General features: G+C 44.0%; 1 protein-coding gene across 3 annotated transcripts in view; it reads right to left on the bottom strand.

Moving 5' to 3' along the window:
* Window positions 1–22,083, bottom strand: part of EDRF1 (erythroid differentiation regulatory factor 1) — a 57,967-nt gene that overhangs the window by 15,639 nt on the left and 20,245 nt on the right. For all 3 annotated transcript variants that reach the window (XM_075843101.1, XM_075843100.1, XM_075843102.1), the window contains 12 exons: window positions 21,943–22,051; window positions 19,544–19,655; window positions 18,143–18,415; window positions 16,156–16,227; window positions 15,916–16,066; window positions 13,594–13,779; window positions 8,290–8,490; window positions 7,334–7,552; window positions 6,456–6,682; window positions 4,802–4,960; window positions 1,030–1,179; window positions 173–326 (listed from right to left, as the gene is read on the bottom strand). In XM_075843101.1, the coding sequence (XP_075699216.1) occupies window positions 173–326; window positions 1,030–1,179; window positions 4,802–4,960; window positions 6,456–6,682; window positions 7,334–7,552; window positions 8,290–8,490; window positions 13,594–13,779; window positions 15,916–16,066; window positions 16,156–16,227; window positions 18,143–18,415; window positions 19,544–19,655; window positions 21,943–22,051 (2,013 nt within the window). The remainder of the gene's footprint in view (window positions 1–172; window positions 327–1,029; window positions 1,180–4,801; window positions 4,961–6,455; window positions 6,683–7,333; window positions 7,553–8,289; window positions 8,491–13,593; window positions 13,780–15,915; window positions 16,067–16,155; window positions 16,228–18,142; window positions 18,416–19,543; window positions 19,656–21,942; window positions 22,052–22,083) is intronic.

Raw genomic sequence — 22,083 nt, 5'->3', positions numbered from 1 at the left:
GAGTGGTCTTTTTCCAAAACAGCTCAACTCTTGACCATGGGCTGTGTCTGGTATTGAAGTACAGCCCCAATCACTTGACCTGCAATACCAAACCCAGCCCTTGTGTTATGTAGACTTCACTCAGCCAAGTATTTCAGGTAGATCAGTGTTAAACGGCAGAAGGTGAACTTACTGGACATTAGGAACTCCGCAAAGGCCACACGTTCCAGTTGTACCCTGAGCAGTTCACACGGAGCATCCCTCAAAAGCTGGAAGAGTTTCACTGCTTTGCCGTAATGAAGATCTGCCATGACCCGATGCTGCTTCCTTAAGTGTTCATCGCCCACCTGTAATGAGACCATGTTCAACGAGGTGACAGAGGAATAAACTACATCTCTTGATTGTTTAATCATCCAACCGTAGCTGTTGATATATATATTTTTTTCCATTTAAATAGGCCTAAAAGTCTGTGTCGATTAATTTCATAATATAATTGTTATAGGGGTTGTAGCTCAGTTTAGCGGTTACAGAGCTCCAAACTCCCATGTATTGTCATCGAGTTAATCGACAAAATTCTAGCTGACTGGCCACCACTAGGGGGAGCTGCATACATACTTATCCTATTCAGCTCCATACTCCATGCGGTAAATGCCTAAAATCCTAATTCTGGGGACTGCAGACATCCAGAACGTCTGCTAATTCATGCTGTCCTAGGGATTAAATTATAGACGTTCTGGATCATCAGATGCCGGATTAAAGGAATATCAAGGTATAATGAAGTTAATCAGCACAGAATTCTGGACCTAAAAAGTGGACATAGACATTTGCTTCCAGTTGTAGGAGCCGCTCTTCATGCCTTTGAACAGTCTGCAGTCCGGCTCCTTCAGTAAAGACTGGAAGGAGAAAAACGGTGAATCTGAATACACATTAATTCCTAAGGCCGACTGTATATGAAACATTAGTCTTGACTTGTTAAACGGCTATAAAGCGAAGTAAAACAGATGTGAAAATGAGAACTAGATGCTTCCTTCAAGAAACGGAGACAACTACCTGGTTGCGCAGACAGCTGTGATACATGGAGGCCAGTCTATGATGGATGGTCGCCGCTCTGTACTGGCACAAGGGCTGTCGAGCAGACACAGTGTCCACATCACAGTACTTCAAGGACTTCATCATGGCTTCAGTGACTTCTCGCTCAATCTATGAAATACAGAACAGAAAAGAACGCTGATCACATACTGAGACATGGGGAGGGGGATTGCAGCTTTAACTCCCAAATATACACAAAGAATCTAATAATATAGCCAGACAACTGTGACTTACCTGTGGTCTACGAAGTGCAAAAAGCTACGTTATAATGTATACAGCTATATTATAATGTATACGATAGAACGCACGAGTGCTGAAGAACGTCTTCGCATGAATCTAATTCGTATGGCAGATAGAGAAATGTGCATCTCGAGTGTTTCCAAGTCTCCTGGTCGATTATCTGTGCTGCAGGTTTGCTCTGAGCTGGTACCAATGCGTCCTTCTCTATCTGTTGCACTTGCGTTAGTTCTTTTCTGTCAGGTTTCCACGGTTTAGCAGAAACCTGACTGATGTCTTATTAGGATGGAGGGGCGGACATAACAGATCACGATGGATGTTAAGAATGGATCATGAAGGGTCGTAACTTGTCCGTTATGGAACGGAAGCTAAAAATCAAGTGTGAACAGAAGGGATTTGTCCTGAACGAAGCAAATTGATCAGAGTAGAATAAACCAACAATATTTGGTAGAAACAAAAACAAAATTTCTGCCAAGATCATGGATAGATTTCGTACTACACAACGTGGTGGGGAGAGATGTTAATAGTTCGAGCTAATGGTGGAATGACGTAGGTGACCGGTCTGGACTTTTACTTTTTGTAGCGAGAATTTCCAATGATAAGCTAGACAGGAGTACAATGCAACGGAGTGCACCCCTCTGGAACGCAGCTGTCAAAAAGTCTCCATGCAGCCCCAGCATCAAAATATTTAAGTTCTCTCATGCTGGGTCACTTCCATTCCTTTATATGAAAAGTAAAAATAATGGGATTGGATATCACTTACCGTAAAATCCAGTTCTTGTCAAGTTATTTGCGGGGAAATTGATTAGCTCAGTGTCTGAAGCGGGTATAGCTTGTAGGAGGAGCTTTTTTTTTTGTTTTTTATAACTTCGTGTCCTCCTTCTAGTTGTAGCAGCTATATCCAAGGTCATCTGTGTCCCCCAATGACATGGATGAGAAAAATGTGGCATCCATTGAAATCAATGGTCCATCTGCATAATGCTTGGGCGAGCTGGGACCTCCACTTTAGAATCAGCTCTCCGCTATGACTAGAAGATTGGGGCTCTCTCGCACTAAAACCTACATATGCCCCAATAGGACACGTAGACATGGGTTGTCTAAAGCAAAACCCATTTAAATAGCCTTGAGAGATCTTATGAGAATGTGCAAATATCAATCGGTATTGATTCTAACATACTGGTTGGAAATCAATGTAGAGACACAAGATACTGGTTGGAAATCAATGTGGAGACACGAGTTGCCGATACTGGTATTTGTAATATCTTCAGAGAAATATGAAATCCCATTCTGAAACGCAACATATGGTTGGGAAGCCGAAGCGAAGATGCCGCCATTGATACAATAGTCTGATTTGTTACACGAGCATCAAAGATGAAGAGGTGAATATAATGCAGTCCCACCAGCTGATTCTTACAGGTTACAGAGAATCATGAATATAAGCTCCTCATAGAACAAACCCCCCCCCCCCCCTCAAATTCGCAGGGCTTATATCAGGGGGGCTCTGATTACGGGGGAGTGAAAGACATTAGACGCCTCGGATATATCGGTGGGAGTGATGTCCTCGTAAGATGCATTACGCACTTTCCTCTGCAGGGCACATTACTCAGGAAATGATCGAGCACAAAATCAAAGAGAGCAAGTTCGGAAACATTTGATTGAGGCATTTCATAGTAAAATCAGGATGGTCCTCATAATCAGGACATGAAGGAACGAGCTGCTCTGATCACCGAAATCATTCATGTTCTTTATGGTTATTTCGGCCAATGTCCCATTTATCGGCTTCTCATACTCTGATCTCAGTGATTGTAGATGTTCTGGTTATGAAGCAAAGCTTGCGACATAACAGTATGGAGGTTCAGTGGAATAATCCGCTTACTTCGACGTACTATTACGTTACAGGGCGGGAAGACGATCCACATGCAAATGATAAAACTTTACACTGATCACACAAGGCTGGGCACTTTATGAAGAATATGAAAACTAGAACAAAAAAAACCAAAACAATGCGATGCAAGCGCTGTTTCCATGAGCTGCCGCCACTCCCCCGCTGATTGATAGCTTTCTCCCTATGCACAGTAATTAATTTTTAAACGAAGTTCACAAAAATTACTTAATTACACAAAGTCCAGGCCGCTGAAATCAGCATCTCGGTCACTACTTTATGCAGAATATAGTCGCTAACAGGTTCCTCTTAAAGACCTCCTTCACAAAGGGTTCATGTTTGGCGTTTTAAACTACATGAAAATCCAAACTTAAATTTAAAAATGTAAAATGCATTTTTTAATAAGGTTTTTACATGGTGTTTTTGGTGGTATTGTTTTTATTTAGTGTCAATTTGTACATTCTTTTTTCCAGGAGTTTTTGAAATTCTAGAGAAGTCTATGGAGAAAACCACCAGAAAAACACTTTTAGACTTTATGCCAACATCTGGCCGTAGCAAATAACGCCACCGAAAACACGTCAACACACCGACTCAGAACTAACCCATGCCTACTTAAAACGGTGACAGCTTTTGCCGTTGCCGTCTTTTAGGGAACCCCAAGCCACGTTCCAAGAAGCCCCAGGGTTCCAGAGGCCACTGGTTGGAAACACTGCACAAGACTCTATTGAGGTCTTGCGTTAAGCTGGCCATACGTTTAAAATGATGTTTCCTCAATTTGACGATGCAGTGATTTAAAAAAAAATAATAATAATAATTATATATATATATATATATATATATATATATATATATATTATTGAGAACCTGTCAAGGAATTAGTATTATATATGAACATATTTGTCCCACAATATAAATTATGTATTTATTAGCATAAGTCTTGGGACTGACGAGCTGTGGGTACGGACGACATTTATCTAATGTGTATTAAAGGCTACGTATGCCTTTGAAACCAATCCTTTTCATTGTTTCGATGCATTCGCGAATGGTCTTGATTAAAAAGCTCAGACCTGTGCCTGTCTCCATAGTAACAGACTACAAACAAACACTGTAGTCTGATCCTGCAGTTAAACTCCCAATCCCGTTTCTAGCTAATGTAGTTTACATTCAGTAGGTTACAAGTAGGGGGCAGGTGCAGAAACGAAGGTATAAGGTTGGGATTAAACACACAGTTTACAGACCAGTAATAACATCTGGACAGTTTATCTCAGTTTGCGATTTACACTCAGGGTTGTTTTCTTGGTATGTAAACAAATCTTTACAGAAGTAATGGTGCTCATCTTCTCTTATATTACTCTCTCATTCTCAATAATGGATGTCAGTCAGATCACCCTTCACACCCTACTAATGTCATTAGATGGAGAATTTTTATTTCTTTTTTTAAGGCAGGTCAGATACACGATCTGGCAAAGGAGACAGTCAGTTGACCGTTTACACACGATATAGTTTGATCTTGGTCGGATGTACACCCAGAGCAACACTCTCCCCCCCCCCCCCCCCCATGTTCGGGGACGGAGCAGAAGCCGTAGGCAGAGTCAAGGAGTCGCCTTTAATTACCTGTTCTTGTGCTTTTCTGGAGATGGGAGCGTAGTCTTGCAGCAGAGTGGCCATTGTAAAATATGTTGTGGACAGCTCCCAGTAAACCGAATCCCAAACAGCTTGATGAGTTTCTCTTTTATTGAGCGACTTTAACGCTTTGTGATAGTAATCAATGGCCTGCAAAGACAAGAAGGATTACACCCAATTACTCCCCCATTAGCAGTATGATAAGTAAGACTGTATGTAACGATGTACAGGGGCAACTTAATGGTTGGCATTAAAGTCACACGCCACGATTACTTTATATAGTTCTATAAATTGCTAGGTGTTATGGCCGCCTATGAACACAATTTTACGGATTTTGTTCAAAATGCATCTATGTAAATATATCTTTTACTGATTCTGAGTTACAGCCTGTATTATAGGCTATTGGTTTTAGGGTATGTTCACACGATGAGAGGCATTTACGTGTGAAAAGACAGACTGTTAACAGCTGCCTCGTTTCACACGTAAATGCTCCTCTTCGCATTTTGCGAGCCGTCTGAGACGCTCGTAAATCTTGAGCTGTGCTTCATTGAGTTCAATGAAGAACAGCTCAAATTACGTGGCAAAGAAGTGCCCTGCATATAATGTATATAAGTGTCCTGCATATAATGTATATAAGTGTCCTGCACTTCTTTGCCGAGGCAGTCCATTTACGCGTCGTCGTTTGACAGCTGTCAAACGATGACGCGTATATTACAGGTTGTCTGCACAGTACGTCGGCAAACCCATTCAAATGAATGGGCAGATGTTTGCCGACGTATTGCAGCCCTATTTTCAGACGTAAAACGAGGCATAATACGCCTCGTTTACGTCTGAAAATAGGTCGTGTGAACCCAGCCTTAGAGCTCACAAACTATATGGACAAAAGTATGTGGACACCCCTCATAATGCTTTAGTTCTGGTGTTTCAGCCACACCCATTCCAAACAGAGCATAAAATCCAGCACACAGCCATGCAGGCTACATTGACAAACATTGGTAGTTGTATGGGTCGTACAGAAGAGCTCAGTGACTTAAAACCTGGCACGGTCATAGGATGCCACCTTCGTCACAAGTCAGTTTGTGACATTTCTGATCTGCCCCGGTCACCTATAAGGGCTCATGCACATGACCGTAGTGGTGTGCACGGTCCGTGATTTGCGGCTCGGACGGCTGCAGAGTGTCACCCGCGGGCCGCCCACAAATCACGGGCCGTGCACATGGCCGTGTACATTCATTTCAATGAGCCCGGACCACAGAAACCACGGTTGTGTGTATGGGCCCATAGAAATGAATGGGACCGCAATTCACCTGCAGATTTTCGGGTGAATTGCGGCCGCAAAAACACATTAGTGTGCATGGGGCCTAAGTGTTATTATTGTGAAGTGGAGGGGTCTAAAAGTAACAACAGCTCAGCCACGAAGCAGTAGACCACGCAAACACAGAGCGCGGGATCGCCTATCCTCTGTTGTATCACTGTCTGTAGACATAGTTGTTGATGGTTTCCAATGTCATCCACCAGTATTGTAAATGATATTTAGAAGAAGAGTATAAAACAGCATATAATTTAATAAGTGCAAAATAAATATGGCAATGTAAGGGAAATACCACTTAATTGTCAATGTCATCTACACAAAAGGAATCCTCACCTTATTATAGTACAACGCCTCCTCCGGGGAAAACTCCCCGCTCCTCTCATCGTTCCCACTGTCGCTGTGAGCCTGCGCGCATATCCTCATCAGCCGCCCCATGTTACATAGTAATAGTGAAGAGTTTGTGGTGTCCTCAATGGATTTAAAGCTTGTAATTCCTCTTTCGAAACTAGAGAAGCTTTTCTTCCACAAGTCTTGTTCAGTGCTAGAGACACCTCTGTTTGCTGGAAGATGGAAGAGAGAGGAAAAAAAAATAAAAAATAACGTAATCTTACACGAATAACTTAATGAAGCCGCTTAGTTCTCGGGGGAAGGGAAAAGTTGCAGCAGGACAGATGTAAGGAAGTGCGCGCCAATGTGTAAAGGCGCCAAGACTGTATCGTACACTGAAATAATCTACCTGGATGAGACTTCCAGAATATTACCTCGTTGTTGCCCTGGTGTAGAGAAGCAGAAATGGGATATGGTGTGTATCATTAAGTTGCACCCTTGTCCAATCCGGGTATTATTAAAATTAAGGAATGAAGGTAAGGTGAAATGGTTGCTGGCAACTTCTGCGCCAAAACTGGGTGGTAGGGGATAAAACTCAGACAATAACGACACGGGTGGTGTTCAACTCAATTGTAGCTACAGAGTCGACAAGTGGTCTGATTAGCTAGAGGGGGTGACTATATGTGCAGCTGTTCATGTTCTCACCCCTGCAGAAGGAAAACCTAGAGCCATGAGCTTGGTATCATCGGAGTTCTGGTCCCTATAGTTTGGCCGCTGCAAAGTTATGACGTATTAAATACGTCCTTGGCAGCAAAAGGTTTAATTTGCCTAGATTACACCCAAAATGAATATGTATCTTCTCCAGACCTGCAGGGAGCACTCACCTGATCGCTCAGTCTGGTGGGCAGCTGCCTGGTTCATATAAAACACTCCAATTTCATTGCGGATGTTGCCCAGTCTTTTCAGCACCTGAGTCTGCTGCTCAGGGTTTTGGTTCTTAAGGTTTGTGACAAACAGGACATCATTGGCGGCTTCATAACATTTACAACTGATGGAGAGTTGGCATTCCAAGTCAGTGATCAGGTCGGTTACAAAGTAAAACCCTGAGAGGAACAAGGTATAGGCAAATTCATGGTTATTAGTCAGCATCACAAATTGTAAGACAATTCATCAGCAGCAGCACTACTGTATTTAGATATATCTATAGTCTACATGATCGGTAAATAGTAAATCTCTCTCTATAGTTATAGATTATGCAGAGATAAGTGGCGCTACATATCTGATTTACATGCTGATCTCTTCCTGCAGAAGCAGTCTGTCGCAGAACGATTCTGCAAGAAGTTTCTTCTCCTGATTGATTGACAGGTCAGCCAAAGGTGCAAATGAACCTTCCCCTCATTCTTCAAAATAAAAAGAAGAGGTTCTGCAGCAGCTAAGAAGTGTATTATGACTTAAACACTGTACTCTAAATTATAAGACGTCACCATGACCATATAAAAGCACAGCTGGATATATATTCTTTATAAAATTATGTTGCAATGGTTTTTGTATTGGGGCCCATGAGCTTCCAGCGGCTCCTATGAAAAAGCCCCACATTTCAAATTGGCATGTAGATGTCCTTGAGGCAAGAGTCGGTGCAGTATCCGATCAATCGCTGCCAAGAGGTAGAAGCGCTGCAGATTTTCCAGGACTTTTCTCTCGTCATTGTCTATACAAGGCTATGTCTCGTCTTCTAAAGTAAGTGCAGATCTCTGTCCCTGCATTTGCCCATTGATGGGCCATTTATTAGGTGCAATTAGTTTCCGCTGAAAATAATGGGGAGTACATGAGCAGGACTCACCTTCGCAGCTGGATTCTCTGTGCAGACTGTGCAGAATCTCCTGATCATCTCTTGTCTGGTAATTATATTCCTCGAAATATGCAGCTCGATTGCTTGCGTTCTGGGCCAGCATGAGCTGGATGTCACCGCAGAGAGCGAGGTACTGACACAGCAGCAGCATCACTTCAGGAACTTGGTTGGTACACAGACAGCTGTAAGCATCTACACAGGAGGAGAGAGAATACAAGTAGCAGAGCAGCTGCATCCGTGTCAATTTATGTTCCCATACAAGATTGTGGTATTTATTAGTCCTGTCCCTAAATGACAAAGCCATCTATACCCGACTGAGCAAGAAGGGAGATGTGATCCATCAAAAGGCGAACACTTGCCATCTGCAGCTCATAATAATGCCTGTATGGAGAAGGCTCTGAACGCTGCCTCAAGAAATCTCCATGCTGAGATCCTCCAGCGCTTCCTTCCAAATGCAGGCGGTGAGGATATTGCAAACATTATTCTCATTCATATATAGGATCATCATTTTAAACACTTTTACCTCAGTATTCCTTCTCCCCGTTGCCCCTCCCACATCTCTCATCTCAGCTGAGGAATTTGCCACATATTTCAAAACACAAGATCGAAAACATTAGCGAAAGCTTCAATTTACAATCCCCACAACCCCCCCCCCCCACAGCTACTCAGTGCTCTTCATCCATAACATGCTTCTCCACCATCACTGATGGGAAGCACTCCACCCCTCCAAATCACACCTCACTATGTCTGCACTTGACCCAATTCCATCTCACCTTATCCCTAACCTTTCTACGGTGTTTATTCCAGCCCTTATCTACCTCTTCAACCATCACTCTCCATTGGCGTCTACCCTTCATTAAAACATGCAACCATCACACCCATCCTTAAGATGCTATTCTTCGACCCTTCCTCTTTGGCCAACTATCGCCCCATCTCACTACTCCCTTTTGTTTCAAAACTCCTTGGACAAAATGTTCACCTCATCCAACTCTCTTTTCGATCATCTACAACCTGGCTTCCGACCTCAGCACTGTACTCAAACAGCCCTAACCAAAGTCACAAATGAACTCTTAACTGCCAAAGCATCATTTTATTGCTCTGTGCTCCTCCTTCTAGACCTGTGTTCTGTCTTCTACATTACTCTTCACCGCCTAGACCGGTCTTCTGCCTTCATTACTCTCTGCTCCTCCTTCTAGACCGGTCTTCTGCCTTCATTACTCTCTGCTCCTCCTTCTAGACCGGTCTTCTGCCTTCATTACTCTCTGCTCCTCCTTCTAGACCGGTCTTCTGCCTTCATTACTCTCTGCTCCTCCTTCTAGACCGGTCTTCTGCCTTCATTACTCTCTGCTCCTCCTTCTAGACCGGACTTCTGCCTTCATTACTCTCTGCTCCTCCTTCTAGACCGGTCTTCTGCCTTCATTACTCTCTGCTCCTCCTTCTAGACCGGTCTTCTGCCTTCATTACTCTCTGCTCCTCCTTCTAGACCGGTCTTCTGCCTTCATTACTCTCTGCTCCTCCTTCTAGACCGGTCTTCTGCCTTCATTACTCTCTGCTGCTCCTTCTAGACCGGTCTTCTGCCTTCATTACTCTCTGCTCCTCCTTCTAGACCGGTCTTCTGCCTTCATTACTCTCTGCTGCTCCTTCTAGGTCGGTCTTCTGCCTTCATTACTCTCTGCTCCTCCTTCTAGACCGGTCTTCTGCCTTCATTACTCTTTGCTCCTCCTTCTAGACCTGTCTTCTGCCTTCATTACTCTTTGCTCCTCTTTCTAGACCTGTCCTCTGCCTTCTACATTACTCTGTGGTCCTCCTTTTATACCGGTCCTCTGCTTTCTACATTACTCTTTGCTCCTCCTTCTAGACCTGTTGTCTGCCTTCAGCACAGTCGACCACTCGCTCCTTGTTACAAATTCTCTCATCTCTTAGTATCACAGACTTGGCCCTCTCCCAGATCTCCTCATACCGCACCAACCTAACATTTAGCGTATCCCACAACACCCCTTCATCTCACTCTCTCTCTCTCTGTGGGTGTCCCTCAAGGCTCTGTTCTTGGACCTTTGCTCTTCTCCACCTATACCGATGGCCTGGGGACAGCTCATAAAATCTCATGGCTTTCAGTACCACTTCTATGCAGAGGACACACAATTTACCACTCTGTCCCCGATGTCACCTCTCTGCTTTCCAGAGTGTCCATTAGCTATGTGCTCCTATTCCTCCAGCTTCCTTAAACTCAACATGGAGAAACCCGAGGTCATAATCTTGCCCATATCTCACTCAACCCCCTTACCATAACTATCAATCACAGTTAAACGGCTCCGTACTTTCCCTAGTCTCACAAGTTCGCTGCCTCGAGATAACCTTCTATTCTGTCCTCTCTTTCAAACCTCACATCCACCTCAAAAACATTTCTCATCCACTCCTTCCTCAACCTCGAGTTAGTAGAAGCCGTAATACAGAAGTATCACTTCAAAATGACATAGATTTATTTAGAATATGCCTCGTCCCGTGACATCACCCCCGCTCGAATACAGAACACCAGTGATTGTCTGTCCGCTGTCTCTAACATCATGTCCTATATCTGAAACTGAATCTTTCTAAAACTGAGCTCCTTGTGTTCCCACCATCTACTAACCTCCCTAAACCTGATGTCTCCATCTCTGTGTGTGGCACTATCATAACTCCCAGGCAGCATAACCGCTGTCTCTATCATAACTCCCAGGCAGCACGCCCGCTGTCTCTATCATAACTCCCAGGCAGCATAACCGCTGTCTCTATCATAACTCCCAGGCAGCACACCAGCTGTCTCTGGGTTATTTTTGACTCAGATCTTTCCTTTACTCCTCACATTCAATCACTTTGGCGCTCCTGCAACGGTCACCTCAAAAACATCTCCAGAATCCGCCCTTTTCTTACGGAGGAAACAGCCAAAACTCTCATTGTTGCTCTGATTCACTCTCGTCTTGACTACTGTAACTCATTACTAGTCGGTCTTCCCCTCACCAAACTCTCCCCTCTCCAATCTATCCTCAATGCAGCAGCCAGGCTCATATTTATGACCAACCACTGCACCAACGCCTCTACCCTGTGCCAGTCACTGCACCAACGCCTCTACCCTGTGCCAGTCACTGCACCAATGCCTCTACCCTGTGCCAGTCACTGCACCAATGCCTCTACCCTGTGCCAGTCACTGCACCAATGCCTCTACCCTGTGCCAGTCACTGCACTGGTTGCACATCCCTTTCAGAATAAAATTCAAACTTATTACTCTCACCCACAAAGCTCTCCACAGTGCTGCACCTCCTTACATCTCCTCCCTCATCTCTGTCCACCACCCTACTCGGGCTCTATGTTCTGCCAACGACCTTAGATTAAAATCCTCCATAATCCGAACCTCCCACTACCGTCTCCAGGATTTCTCTCGTGCTGCACCCGTCCTCTGGAATGCGCTACCCCAGACAATCCAATTAATTCCCAACATCCACAGTTTTAAACGTGCCCTGAAAACACATCTATTTAGACAGGCCTATAACATTCCCTAATCTGACTCCTTTCCATGGCCCTCCTTTTAGATTAGTCATCAGAATAAGATTCCCTCACACTCCTTCTCTTCATGTCCGTCATACACGGATACTGGCTGGTGACTGGCTCATGCAGCTTTATGTTACCACCGAATGTGTATAAAAATGGCCGGACCATTGTACAGAACAAACACTGTTACACTTTGTGTCTCCTTTATTTCCTCATAGATTGTAAGCTCTTGCGAGCAGGGTCCTCACTCCTCAGGTTTGAATTGTAAATTAACTTAGTCACTATGTAATGTCTGATATTGTTTGTTTCATGTTCCCTCAAAATTGTAAAGTGCCGCGTAATATGTTGGCGCTATATAAACATTATTATTATTATATTAAGTGAATGTTCACCTTTACCACCATTTTGTTTTTTTTCTCATCCAAAATTCTTTTATGAATTTCTTAATAAATCTTTATAGTGCTTAAAAGCTCAGTTTTTCTGATACAGTGCTCAGACACCCCTGCGTAGACAGAGGGGAATTCATCAACATTTTTATGTTAGTTTTCTGGGTTGTTTTCCCCCCCAGTTTTGGCCTTTTTACGCTGCCTTTGTCACACTTGTGAAAAGGAGGCATGGCTTTCTAAAGGGGGCGGGGGCCACAACAGGCCGACAAATGTATTCTAAAAATTATAGTGAAAACCTACGCCAGCTCCTAGCTGGCATAGATTTCACGCAGTGGGTGCGTAGCAAGATGGAGCCGCAAACCATATATAAATAACTCCCCGCTACATTTCATCTTCTCGGGCTCCAATACGGTGACGCCAATGTTGAAGTGCATTTGGACAGTGTCAGCAAGTTGGAGTCTCCAATTCTGCCAAAGATCTAAAGAGTTAGATTATGTGTTGAACTTTTCTTAATCTGGCATTGAGCAATTTTCATCGCATACTAGATTCTGGATTTCTGGAAAATCTGGTGTCTAAGGGTCCTTTAACGCAGCCTTATATGGCCTGTAAAAACGAGCGCCGATCAACGAAACAGCTCGTCGATCGGCGCCCATTTGCTCCATTTACAAGAAGCAATGATCGGTTATGTATGGGGACGAGTGAGAGTTGCTCCGATCGCTTGCCCCCAGACATTTCCATTATGTCGACAGAACATCTCCCTATTTACACAGGGAGACGTGCTGTCTGCTAGCGACCATATTTTTGGCTGTATAACGAGGCAGATCAGTCAATGAACGTGTGGGTGCCGCCACGCTGGGTAAAAGCTGTTTTTTCTGTTTTTGGGTAATACTCAAAGAGCTGAAGCAGTTTACAAAACAGCAAAGTGTAAATACAATGTACAAACGTAAAGGATACATGTTCCTGAATTAAATATTTTGCAGAGCAAGTCAAAAAATACACTGGCTACTTGGATTAGGCTCTGTTCACGTGTGTTTTTGTAATTTCTATTCATAACTGAAATCACGAGGCCATGCCGGATCCGTCGAACGACAGATACCAATGGCGATTCATTGAGATGTAATGGGGTCTGTCAGGTTCCATTTTGGTTTCCGTAGTTTTGATGGGAAGAATAACGCAGCACGGAATCCGCAACGGATCCTCCGACATAAATGTGAACAGAGACTAAGAAAGCTCAACGGAATATTATAGAAACAAACTTGTGTTATGTTACAACTGAACGGTAATAAAGGTTCCTGATATATTTATGGTAAAGAAAAAATAAACTGCTACCATTTGTTAGAGAAGTGGAGTCGTGTCCCTGTGTCAGTAATACGCAGCAACTTACCATAACACTGTAAGGCCAGCTTAACGTATCGCAAGGCTCGGCCGTATTTCTGGAGGCTCATTGCCGCATCTGAGAGCACATAATATGCTTTGGAGGCTTTAATAATCAGCAGTAGCTTCATCTTGAACTGCCAGGAGCCAGGGACAATCCCAGATATACTGGAGCAATGGTTATCAGAGCATTCCACTAGACAGTATAAGAAAAGAAAACAGTCGTCACCATACTTTACACTGCAAGCGAAAAATGACCAGCAACAATTTTTCTGATTGAAAGCCCTAATAGTAAGTGGCCTCAATATAATTTTGTACTTATACATTATATATACACTCACACATATATATATATATATATATATATATATATATATATATATAGACATATACACGGAGTCAAGTCGCATTATTATGACCACCTTCTACTTTCGACGTCGAAAGAACACATATCACTCATTGTTGCCATGGGTAAAAGGGGCAATTTATCAGAGATGCCAAAAGGGATGATTATTGTCTTTCGGGCCGAGGGTGGCGGTATTTCTCAAACAGCGCAGTTTGTGAACGGTTTGTGTGCTGCTGCGGTGAGAGTGTATCGTGAGTGGACAAACGGCACCATTGTGAAGAACTGGAATAAATGGAGCCCCACGTGCCATTGATGTGAGAGGTGAACGTCGGCTACGAAGGTGCGCGAGGGCCAAATTACACTCTACAGTGGAGCAGCTCACCGTGCAAATCAACAAGGGGGCTACCAGGCGTGTGTCTAAAACCAAAGTTCAGCAAACCGTTCTGTGTATGGGGCTCCAAAGTACACGGATGGTCACTGCTCCTACGCTAACAAAGATGCATTGGAAAAAAAGGCTTCAATTTGCACGGCAGTATCAGAATTGGACCACCAATGATTGGCAAAGGATTGGCCTCTCTGATGAGTCACGTTTTCGGCTTCATTGAACAGATGACGGAGTGTCAGGCGAGAAACAGAGAACAAATACCCGGCAACCATCGCTGGAAGAACACAAACTGGTGGCGGCCACGTTATGGTCTGGGGTATTTTTTCATGGCAATCTCTGGGCCACTCATCCATGTGGACGGCTCGGAACCGATTTGGGTATGAATCCATCGTTACAGGTCACGTCCCCCCATACATGCGGTTTGTTTTCCCTGGGGCCGATTGAAACTTCCAGTAAGACAATGCGACATGTCAGACGGCTAGAAATTTCCGACAGTGGTTGGAAGAGCACGAACAAGACCTCTAAATACTTCCCTGGCCCTCTAATTCACCAGACTTGAACCCAATTGAGCATCTGTGGGACCTCCTCGATCGTCTTATTTGCTCGATGGATCCTCCCCCACGCACCCTCCAGCAAACGTGGGATGCTAACCTTCAATTACTTGAATGAACTTCTATTTAATGGTCTATATTATGGTGAGGCTGCGCTGTGGTTTTGCCACGGTTTTACAATACGGTTATTTTGGCCGCAGGGTTTACCTGTAAAAATCTGTCAAAAACCACAATTCTCTGTTAAACAATTTACAAATGGCGGCTATATATAGCCTTCACCCTTACGTCCATCCAGTCATATGACCACACACTTTCCAAGGAAATAACAAAACAAAGCCGTGACATGTGCGCCATGATCTTCAGCTCCCATTGGCATTGCTCAGCTTTACTTTGGAAAGAAGCTGCTGCACACACATATTATAGCCTATGGTCAGGCAGTGTCTCTTGGTGAAGAGGAGAGGGCAATGGACTCTGAAAAGCGCTGCAGCACCTTCATTCTAGCCACACGTGCCCAGCCCCCAATCAATATCTTCTGACATGCGTGTATATGAAGAAACATGATTGTACTTGGCAATTTGGATCCACACAAGGTCTCCTGATAACACTGACTGACAGAAATCAAAAGGGGAAATGATGTGATCAGATTCTCACTTCAGACTTTGGATCTGTAGCATTCAGGGGATCTTATCTCAGCATAGAAGGAGTTGTATTATAAAAGGCCCTTAACTTTCCATTAAAGGGGTTTCGCCAAACACATTTATCACCGTTGTTTCAACGGAGCGTGTGAAGGGTCCATGAAACAATAGGACGTGTCCTATTTTACGGCGTGTCATGCATCACTCCATAGACTCTAGTCTATGGGGGATCCGTAACAACGCGCCCGCACGGGTGCACCTCGGACGTGAAAAACTGCAGTGTTTCACGTCCGAGGTTAGCTACGCTCGTCTGAATATAGCCTTAAAAAGTGAAAAGCATGTTTCTTCTTGAAGGGTACCTTTAAAAACACAGTATAAGATGAAGCAAAACAGTTCACTTCATCAAAAGTCTTACTTTTCTGCAGAAACAGGGCCATCTGTTTTTCCAGGCACTCGGAGACCACGTTGGCGGACTCGTCTTCATATTTTAAGGGGATTGGAGTGTTCGGGTCAGCGGCTGGCAGTTCCCCTTCCTTTTTAATACTGCTGTCAATGGATTTTAAACCCTAAAATGAATGCAAAACTTTAAGATGAGCCCTTTCAGAAGACAATAACTGATCTAAAACTTGATTTGAGAACGTGAAAGAGGACTTACTTCTAGGACATAACTGAGGACTAAGCGGCAGCGTTCTTCTGTGTCACTGCAAACTGGGAATGTGCAGCTAGGCTGGAGGTAAAGTACAGGCAGAGAATGGGATTTACTACAGCAGAACATGCACAGTGTAAAACGTCTAAATCTAAGAATAGTATTTAAATGCTTGAAGAGAGTGATGAGAATCATAGCGTTTACGGAGGAAAGTAAATGGTCTCTAGAAGCCCGGGATAAGGTGTGAATGCTAGAACTTAAAGGGGCTGTACATTATTAGAAAAACATCGTTGTATTCTTTCAGAAATTGCGCCACACTTGTCCACGTGTTGTATTGCAGCTCAGCCGTATTTATTTCAAAAGGGCTGAACTGCAATACTAGACACAACCAATGGACAGATGTGGTGCTGTTTCTGAGAAAGCAGCCATGTTTTTTTTTAATCCTTTACAACCCCTTTAAGCACCTGACTTTTGCTGTTCCAGTATCTTGGTGGATATGACGAAGGATTAATGCAAAATTGGTAATTCATTCCTATGAAGGCAATCATACGACTATATTTCGATATATCTGATCATATTCCCATCTAGAATCAGTGAGGGCATTGGTAATATGGTGTGATAAATAGTACACACTACTGAACCATATGAACCGCAATTAGTTTCCATATTGGACGTGCGTTTACACTGCCAAGCATTCACACATTACACAACCCTTTCCCCCATCCGCATCACCCAGTTTGGAGCTAAACGTTAAGTGATAGGAAGGAAGGTTGTGGATGCACAGAAGCCGAACTCTGCACACAGGCGAAGGACAGTAGCTGATATTTTACAGGCTAGCCAATCAGTGGCAGTAAGGCCACGTTCAGATCGTATTTTGGCCCTACGTTTAGCATGCAATTTGGGATTATCCCTCTAGCATAGTAGACTTCGCTATTGCATTCCGCAGAGTCCAGTAAAAAAACGTATGCATTAAATGTATACTATTTTTGCTTACAATGGGAGCCTATGTCACTGCATGGCATCCGTCACAGGCCTCCATTTAACCTAGCTCGGGAAGCATCAGTTACGTCACTGTCCACTAATGTATATGATCACTGGAGTTTCCACAAGTAGAGAAAGCAGCCGTAGTCCGTGGCAGAGGAGTGTAGCACTGGCTCTACGCTTGGATCTGCTGCAGAGCACTCAATAGTCTGGGTTTACCTGGGCCTGAAAGCAGACGGACTGCCTGGACAGAGCATCAGGAGTCAGAGGTTATCCCCTCTCTGTATCCCAATGTTTTGTTTGGGGACTCCGGCTGCTTTAGGTCCATCTGAGAAAGCTCCTGTGACGCAAGTCATATATGGACAGTTACATCACCAAGGTTTCCCCGGGCAGGGCAAGACACGGCGCTGTAGCCAAATCGGGGCCTTTGGCACACGGGGTTATTAGCAATCACATCAGAAGTGAAGAAGGAGGGGACAAGTAGACCAGAGCCCACAGCTCCCCTGCTCCGCTCACTTTACTGCCGGGGAACCCTCGAGCACCTCCACTACCAAGAGCGCCAGCGTTTGTGGGTGTTCAGGTTTGTAGGATGCAGATGTCTTAGCCAAGAGAGGGGATGGGGGGCTCTACTGGCAAAGTTTTACACTGTATGGTGATTGAGCAGGATAGGTTGAAGCCTTCCTGCCAGAGGTATACGTTAGGAGACGTGGTGTGAACAGAGCCTAGAATTTGGGACTTGCTGCCATGTAACACGATACTGGTGACACAGTAGTAAAATTTCATTAAGCTTGATTGGGAAGGGCTTTCACCTATATTAAGTGTCACTGCTAGGTCTGTTCCTGTCGGTTTGAATATGGTATTAGTGCAATCATGTAGCCATTCCCTTCAATCACCACCATACAGCACTACGGAAGATATTAACCATTAACGATCAGAATTTATGGTCACTTCATAGACTTTATGGTTGCATCTACATTCTCATTAAAAGTGATTGTCCATGCACCTGTCTCCTTACCCTAATCTGATGAGTGGACTTGTACTTTTCTGGAACAGACAGCTCCCGGACAGATTTAATGATGGCTATAGCTTTGCAGTCTTCTGGGGGATTAGGAGGACAACCGTATGACCCATTCTCATCACTATCAGGCGGTTCCTCTTCCTCATCCTCCTCCTCATCCTCACTGTAGCTCTCATCAGAGTTCCCATTAAAGGATCCTTCTGCACTTTCTTCTTTCTTCGGCTCAAGTTGAAATAGTTCTGATAGCATGTAGTTGGCGGATGCAATGATCTTACATAAGAAAATCAAAAAATAAAAATCGGTATTGCTATTTCAACAATATCCACAGGACAAAGGGTTAAATGTCTGACTGCTGGGGGAACCACCAATCACTACTACGGTTTTAGTCAACCCCATAGACTTTGAATGGAGCGGTAGGGCAGATTTTTGACCACCACTCCATTCAAACTCCTCCTCACTGTGGCCGTGCACTGATGAGAAACCGGGGGCCTTGGGACTCCCATTCTAGTTATTGGTAGGGACCACCTCGATCAGACATTGATCAGCTATCTTACTTTAAAAGTAAGCAATATACACAAAATGTTCTTCACTGTACAAAATCCCACGACATGCGTATACATAATACTGGTAGAATAGATAACCTTTTTCTAAGGTCCATAAAGGAGCATTTACAAATAAATGTAAAATATAACAATAACTAATATTTCTTCACCAAATATGACAAGACAAACACGACTTGGGCTTCGTTCACATCTGCGTCGGGGATCCGTTCATGGGTTCCCCTGACGGAAAGGTCTGACGGAACCCATGAAGGGAGCCCCCTACGCAGATGTGAACGAAGTCTTAGTTAGGAGGTTCAACGACCCCACAAAGTCTGACGTAGGCTGTGTTAACGTCTGAACTATGATTTTCTTTATTCTGTTCTGTCAGAGGAAAATAATAAAATGGGAAAAACATAAGCGCCGGATCCATCGCATGACGGAAACCAACGGAACCCATTGACTTTAATGGGTTCCAACGGGTTTGCCAATCTGAGCCTCTGACGCAGACGTGAACAGCCCTTACCTGAAAGCCACAGTTCCAGAAATACTCCTCTGTGCTCTATTAGGCCGTCGTTGAAGCTTGCGCTGGCCCATTGCTCCAGATCAGCCCTATGATTTTTGTCACCCTGGTGTTTTTATAAGTCAGACTTTGGCAGAATGTAGAACAAAGAACTGTGCAATTCAGTTTTTGTCAGAAGTTGTCTCATAGGGCTGTGAGGGAGGTCGTCATGTACAACTACATCTCCTCCGCAGTGGCTGCTGGCCAGACATGGCTCCTCTCAGTGAGAACAGCTGATCACTAAGGGTTAAAGAAGCCAGTTTCCATTTAAAAAGGAGAGGTCTTCATGTTACGTACCTGTGGATGCCTTCCTTTATCCACTAACTTCAGACAGTTTAATAACAATGTGCGAATAGTTCCGTAATGTTTTCTATTTTGGGTTTTCTTTATCATCATGTTACAAGCCACCCTATATAAAAAAAACAAAAATACAAGAATGCAGAGGTCAGGTGTCAGCATCCATGAATCGCAGTACCACAAGCTGCCACCAGGTGACTCCCGCACACCCAGATGCCATTAGTCCCGTTTTGCTCCTCCGCTGCCTCCCGAGAATGTACAAAAACTTTACAGCTTTAATGCATCATGATAAATATTTAATGTTATTGTACAGAGAACAACTCCGCAGAGAGTACGGCTTTGGTTTACAAGTGCACTCCAGGGAAATATCACAATTGACATGGATTACAAAACACAAAAGTGTTCAAAAAGATACAGGCTTATATTGATATTATTAGTAGGAAGGGATTGAGGGATGGGTTTTAATTACTCAACTCATCAGCAGTTAATTATTCTTGAGTGGCTCTTTTAATGTCCCACCGAGACACAATGCTCCGTAACTCACGGCAATTTCCTACTCGTACGCAGACATGAATATTATAACCTGTTCGTGAACGGGAGACTTATTGAAGCAAATTAAGCCAGAATAAATAAGGGATGATAGCAGTACTCTTGGCGGTAATACGTTCCATGTATAGGAGATTACATTAGCATGGTAAGAGATAAGAGACTTTCAGAAGAGCAGATTTGAAGATCAATATAGACACATAGATAACTTATGCGCAGAAGATTATGCTCATACACGATCGATGTTGTGCCAGACAGACGGTCAAAGACATGCATTATATTACATGTAGCAATAGGGTATTTAACAAATGTAACGCTGCATATCTCCACATCAGTCAAATCTGCCACAAAAGGAGTTTTCTAGCTTCATGCAAATAAAGCTCATCCATTAGCCCTTATTCACACGACAAGGTGACGGCCATTCAAAAATCAGCCGTCACACGGCTGCAGTAGGAACAATAGACCCCTAATGGGGCTATTCACACGACCGATTTTTTGACGGCCCGGGAAACCGGGCCGTCAAAAAATGGGACATGCCCTATTTTCAGCCGTTCTCCCGGCCCGCATAGAAGTCTATGGGGCAGGGTAATACACGGCCATCACTTGAATTTGCTCCAAGTGACAGCCGTGTCTTCCGTCGCTCGCTCTCCCCTTCTCCTGCTCTAAGTGCGAAATGCATGTGAGGAGGGGGGGGGGGATGTCTTTTGCTCTCTGTAGGAGCTTCGGCAACGCTGCGGCCGGGGATTGGGGATTCCGCTCCAGCAGAAGTCCCTAACTTCACTGTGTCCAAATATGGACATTGAAGTCAGGGACTTCGCCGGGGATTCCCGGGGACTGCCACAACCTATTTTTTTTCGGCAGGTTTCTACAGCACGAACACCCTCCCGTAAACATATGGGAAGGTGTCAGTCGGCCATAGAGATGAATGGGCCCGTAATTACGGGCGATTTTACGGTCGTGTGCATGGGGCCTAACAGAAAGAAGGGCTCTTGGATAATAGGTGAACATAGAAAGGGCTTCAAACACAGATTCTATTAATCTGTACATTTGGGAATTCAGGCTCTGTTCACATCACGTTACAGACCTACGTCAAAGTATGTCCCGACGTATGCCTACAAAAGAAGGCTGCGATGTATGCTGCTGTATAGGCATACGTCGCCAATAAGCTCTCACAGTAAAAACAAAAACAAATGGGGGCCTATGGAAACATTTGGCATGTACGCTGCAAACGTTCCTGGTGCGTACGCCATGCATAGGGCTGTAACAAGGTGTGAATACAGCCTAACAAACGATAAAACAACATTTAATCAAAACAAATGCACAAACAATGAGATAAAGGAGAGAGGCCCCGGTACATAAGAGTGTACAATCTGGAACAGGAGGAGGAATACAATAGGTACATGGTACTAATTTTGTCAAGGGGACCAGCTCTTGTGTTGGCAAAGGAAATCTGAACAAAGCTGAATGAACCGGGCACCCAGCCAGTATATTAGTTTGGATCCATCTGCCATTGACTTACATTATAAAAATAAATAATTTTTGGGGTTTCCATAAAAGACTAGTAGCCTGCACTTTACGGTAACGTAAAAAAAAAAAAAACAAGAACGTTTGATCAGCACATTCCAGCAAAATGAAAAAAACGTGTATACAAGTGCAAGTACGCCCGTGACTGCAAAACAATACCCAAGGGAACCCTGCACCCTATTAGAAGTAGATTCAGCAGTAATGCATATGTATTGGTGTTCGCAGAGTGCGGTCGCCATTTTCTTGCCGATATTACCAAAAATATTCAAATAAAGTAGCACTGGTATAATAAAGTGGTGGTATGGGGACGGTACAGTATGGATGCTTACTTGTAGAGTAACACAGCGACCGGCATAGTGAAAGGATTCTGGTACTTGTCCTCAGTTTCTTCACACAGAGTAGTAAGGTCGTACAGCTTCACAATGTCACTGCCGCTGGCTGCAGGAGCGAACACAACAAGCAAGAGAGGG

Source organism: Rhinoderma darwinii, chromosome 11 (genome assembly GCF_050947455.1).
Source record: "Rhinoderma darwinii isolate aRhiDar2 chromosome 11, aRhiDar2.hap1, whole genome shotgun sequence".
NCBI lineage: Eukaryota > Metazoa > Chordata > Amphibia > Anura > Rhinodermatidae > Rhinoderma > Rhinoderma darwinii.
Note: the sequence above shows the minus strand (reverse complement) of the source record. Positions and strands in the feature narration are given on the sequence as shown.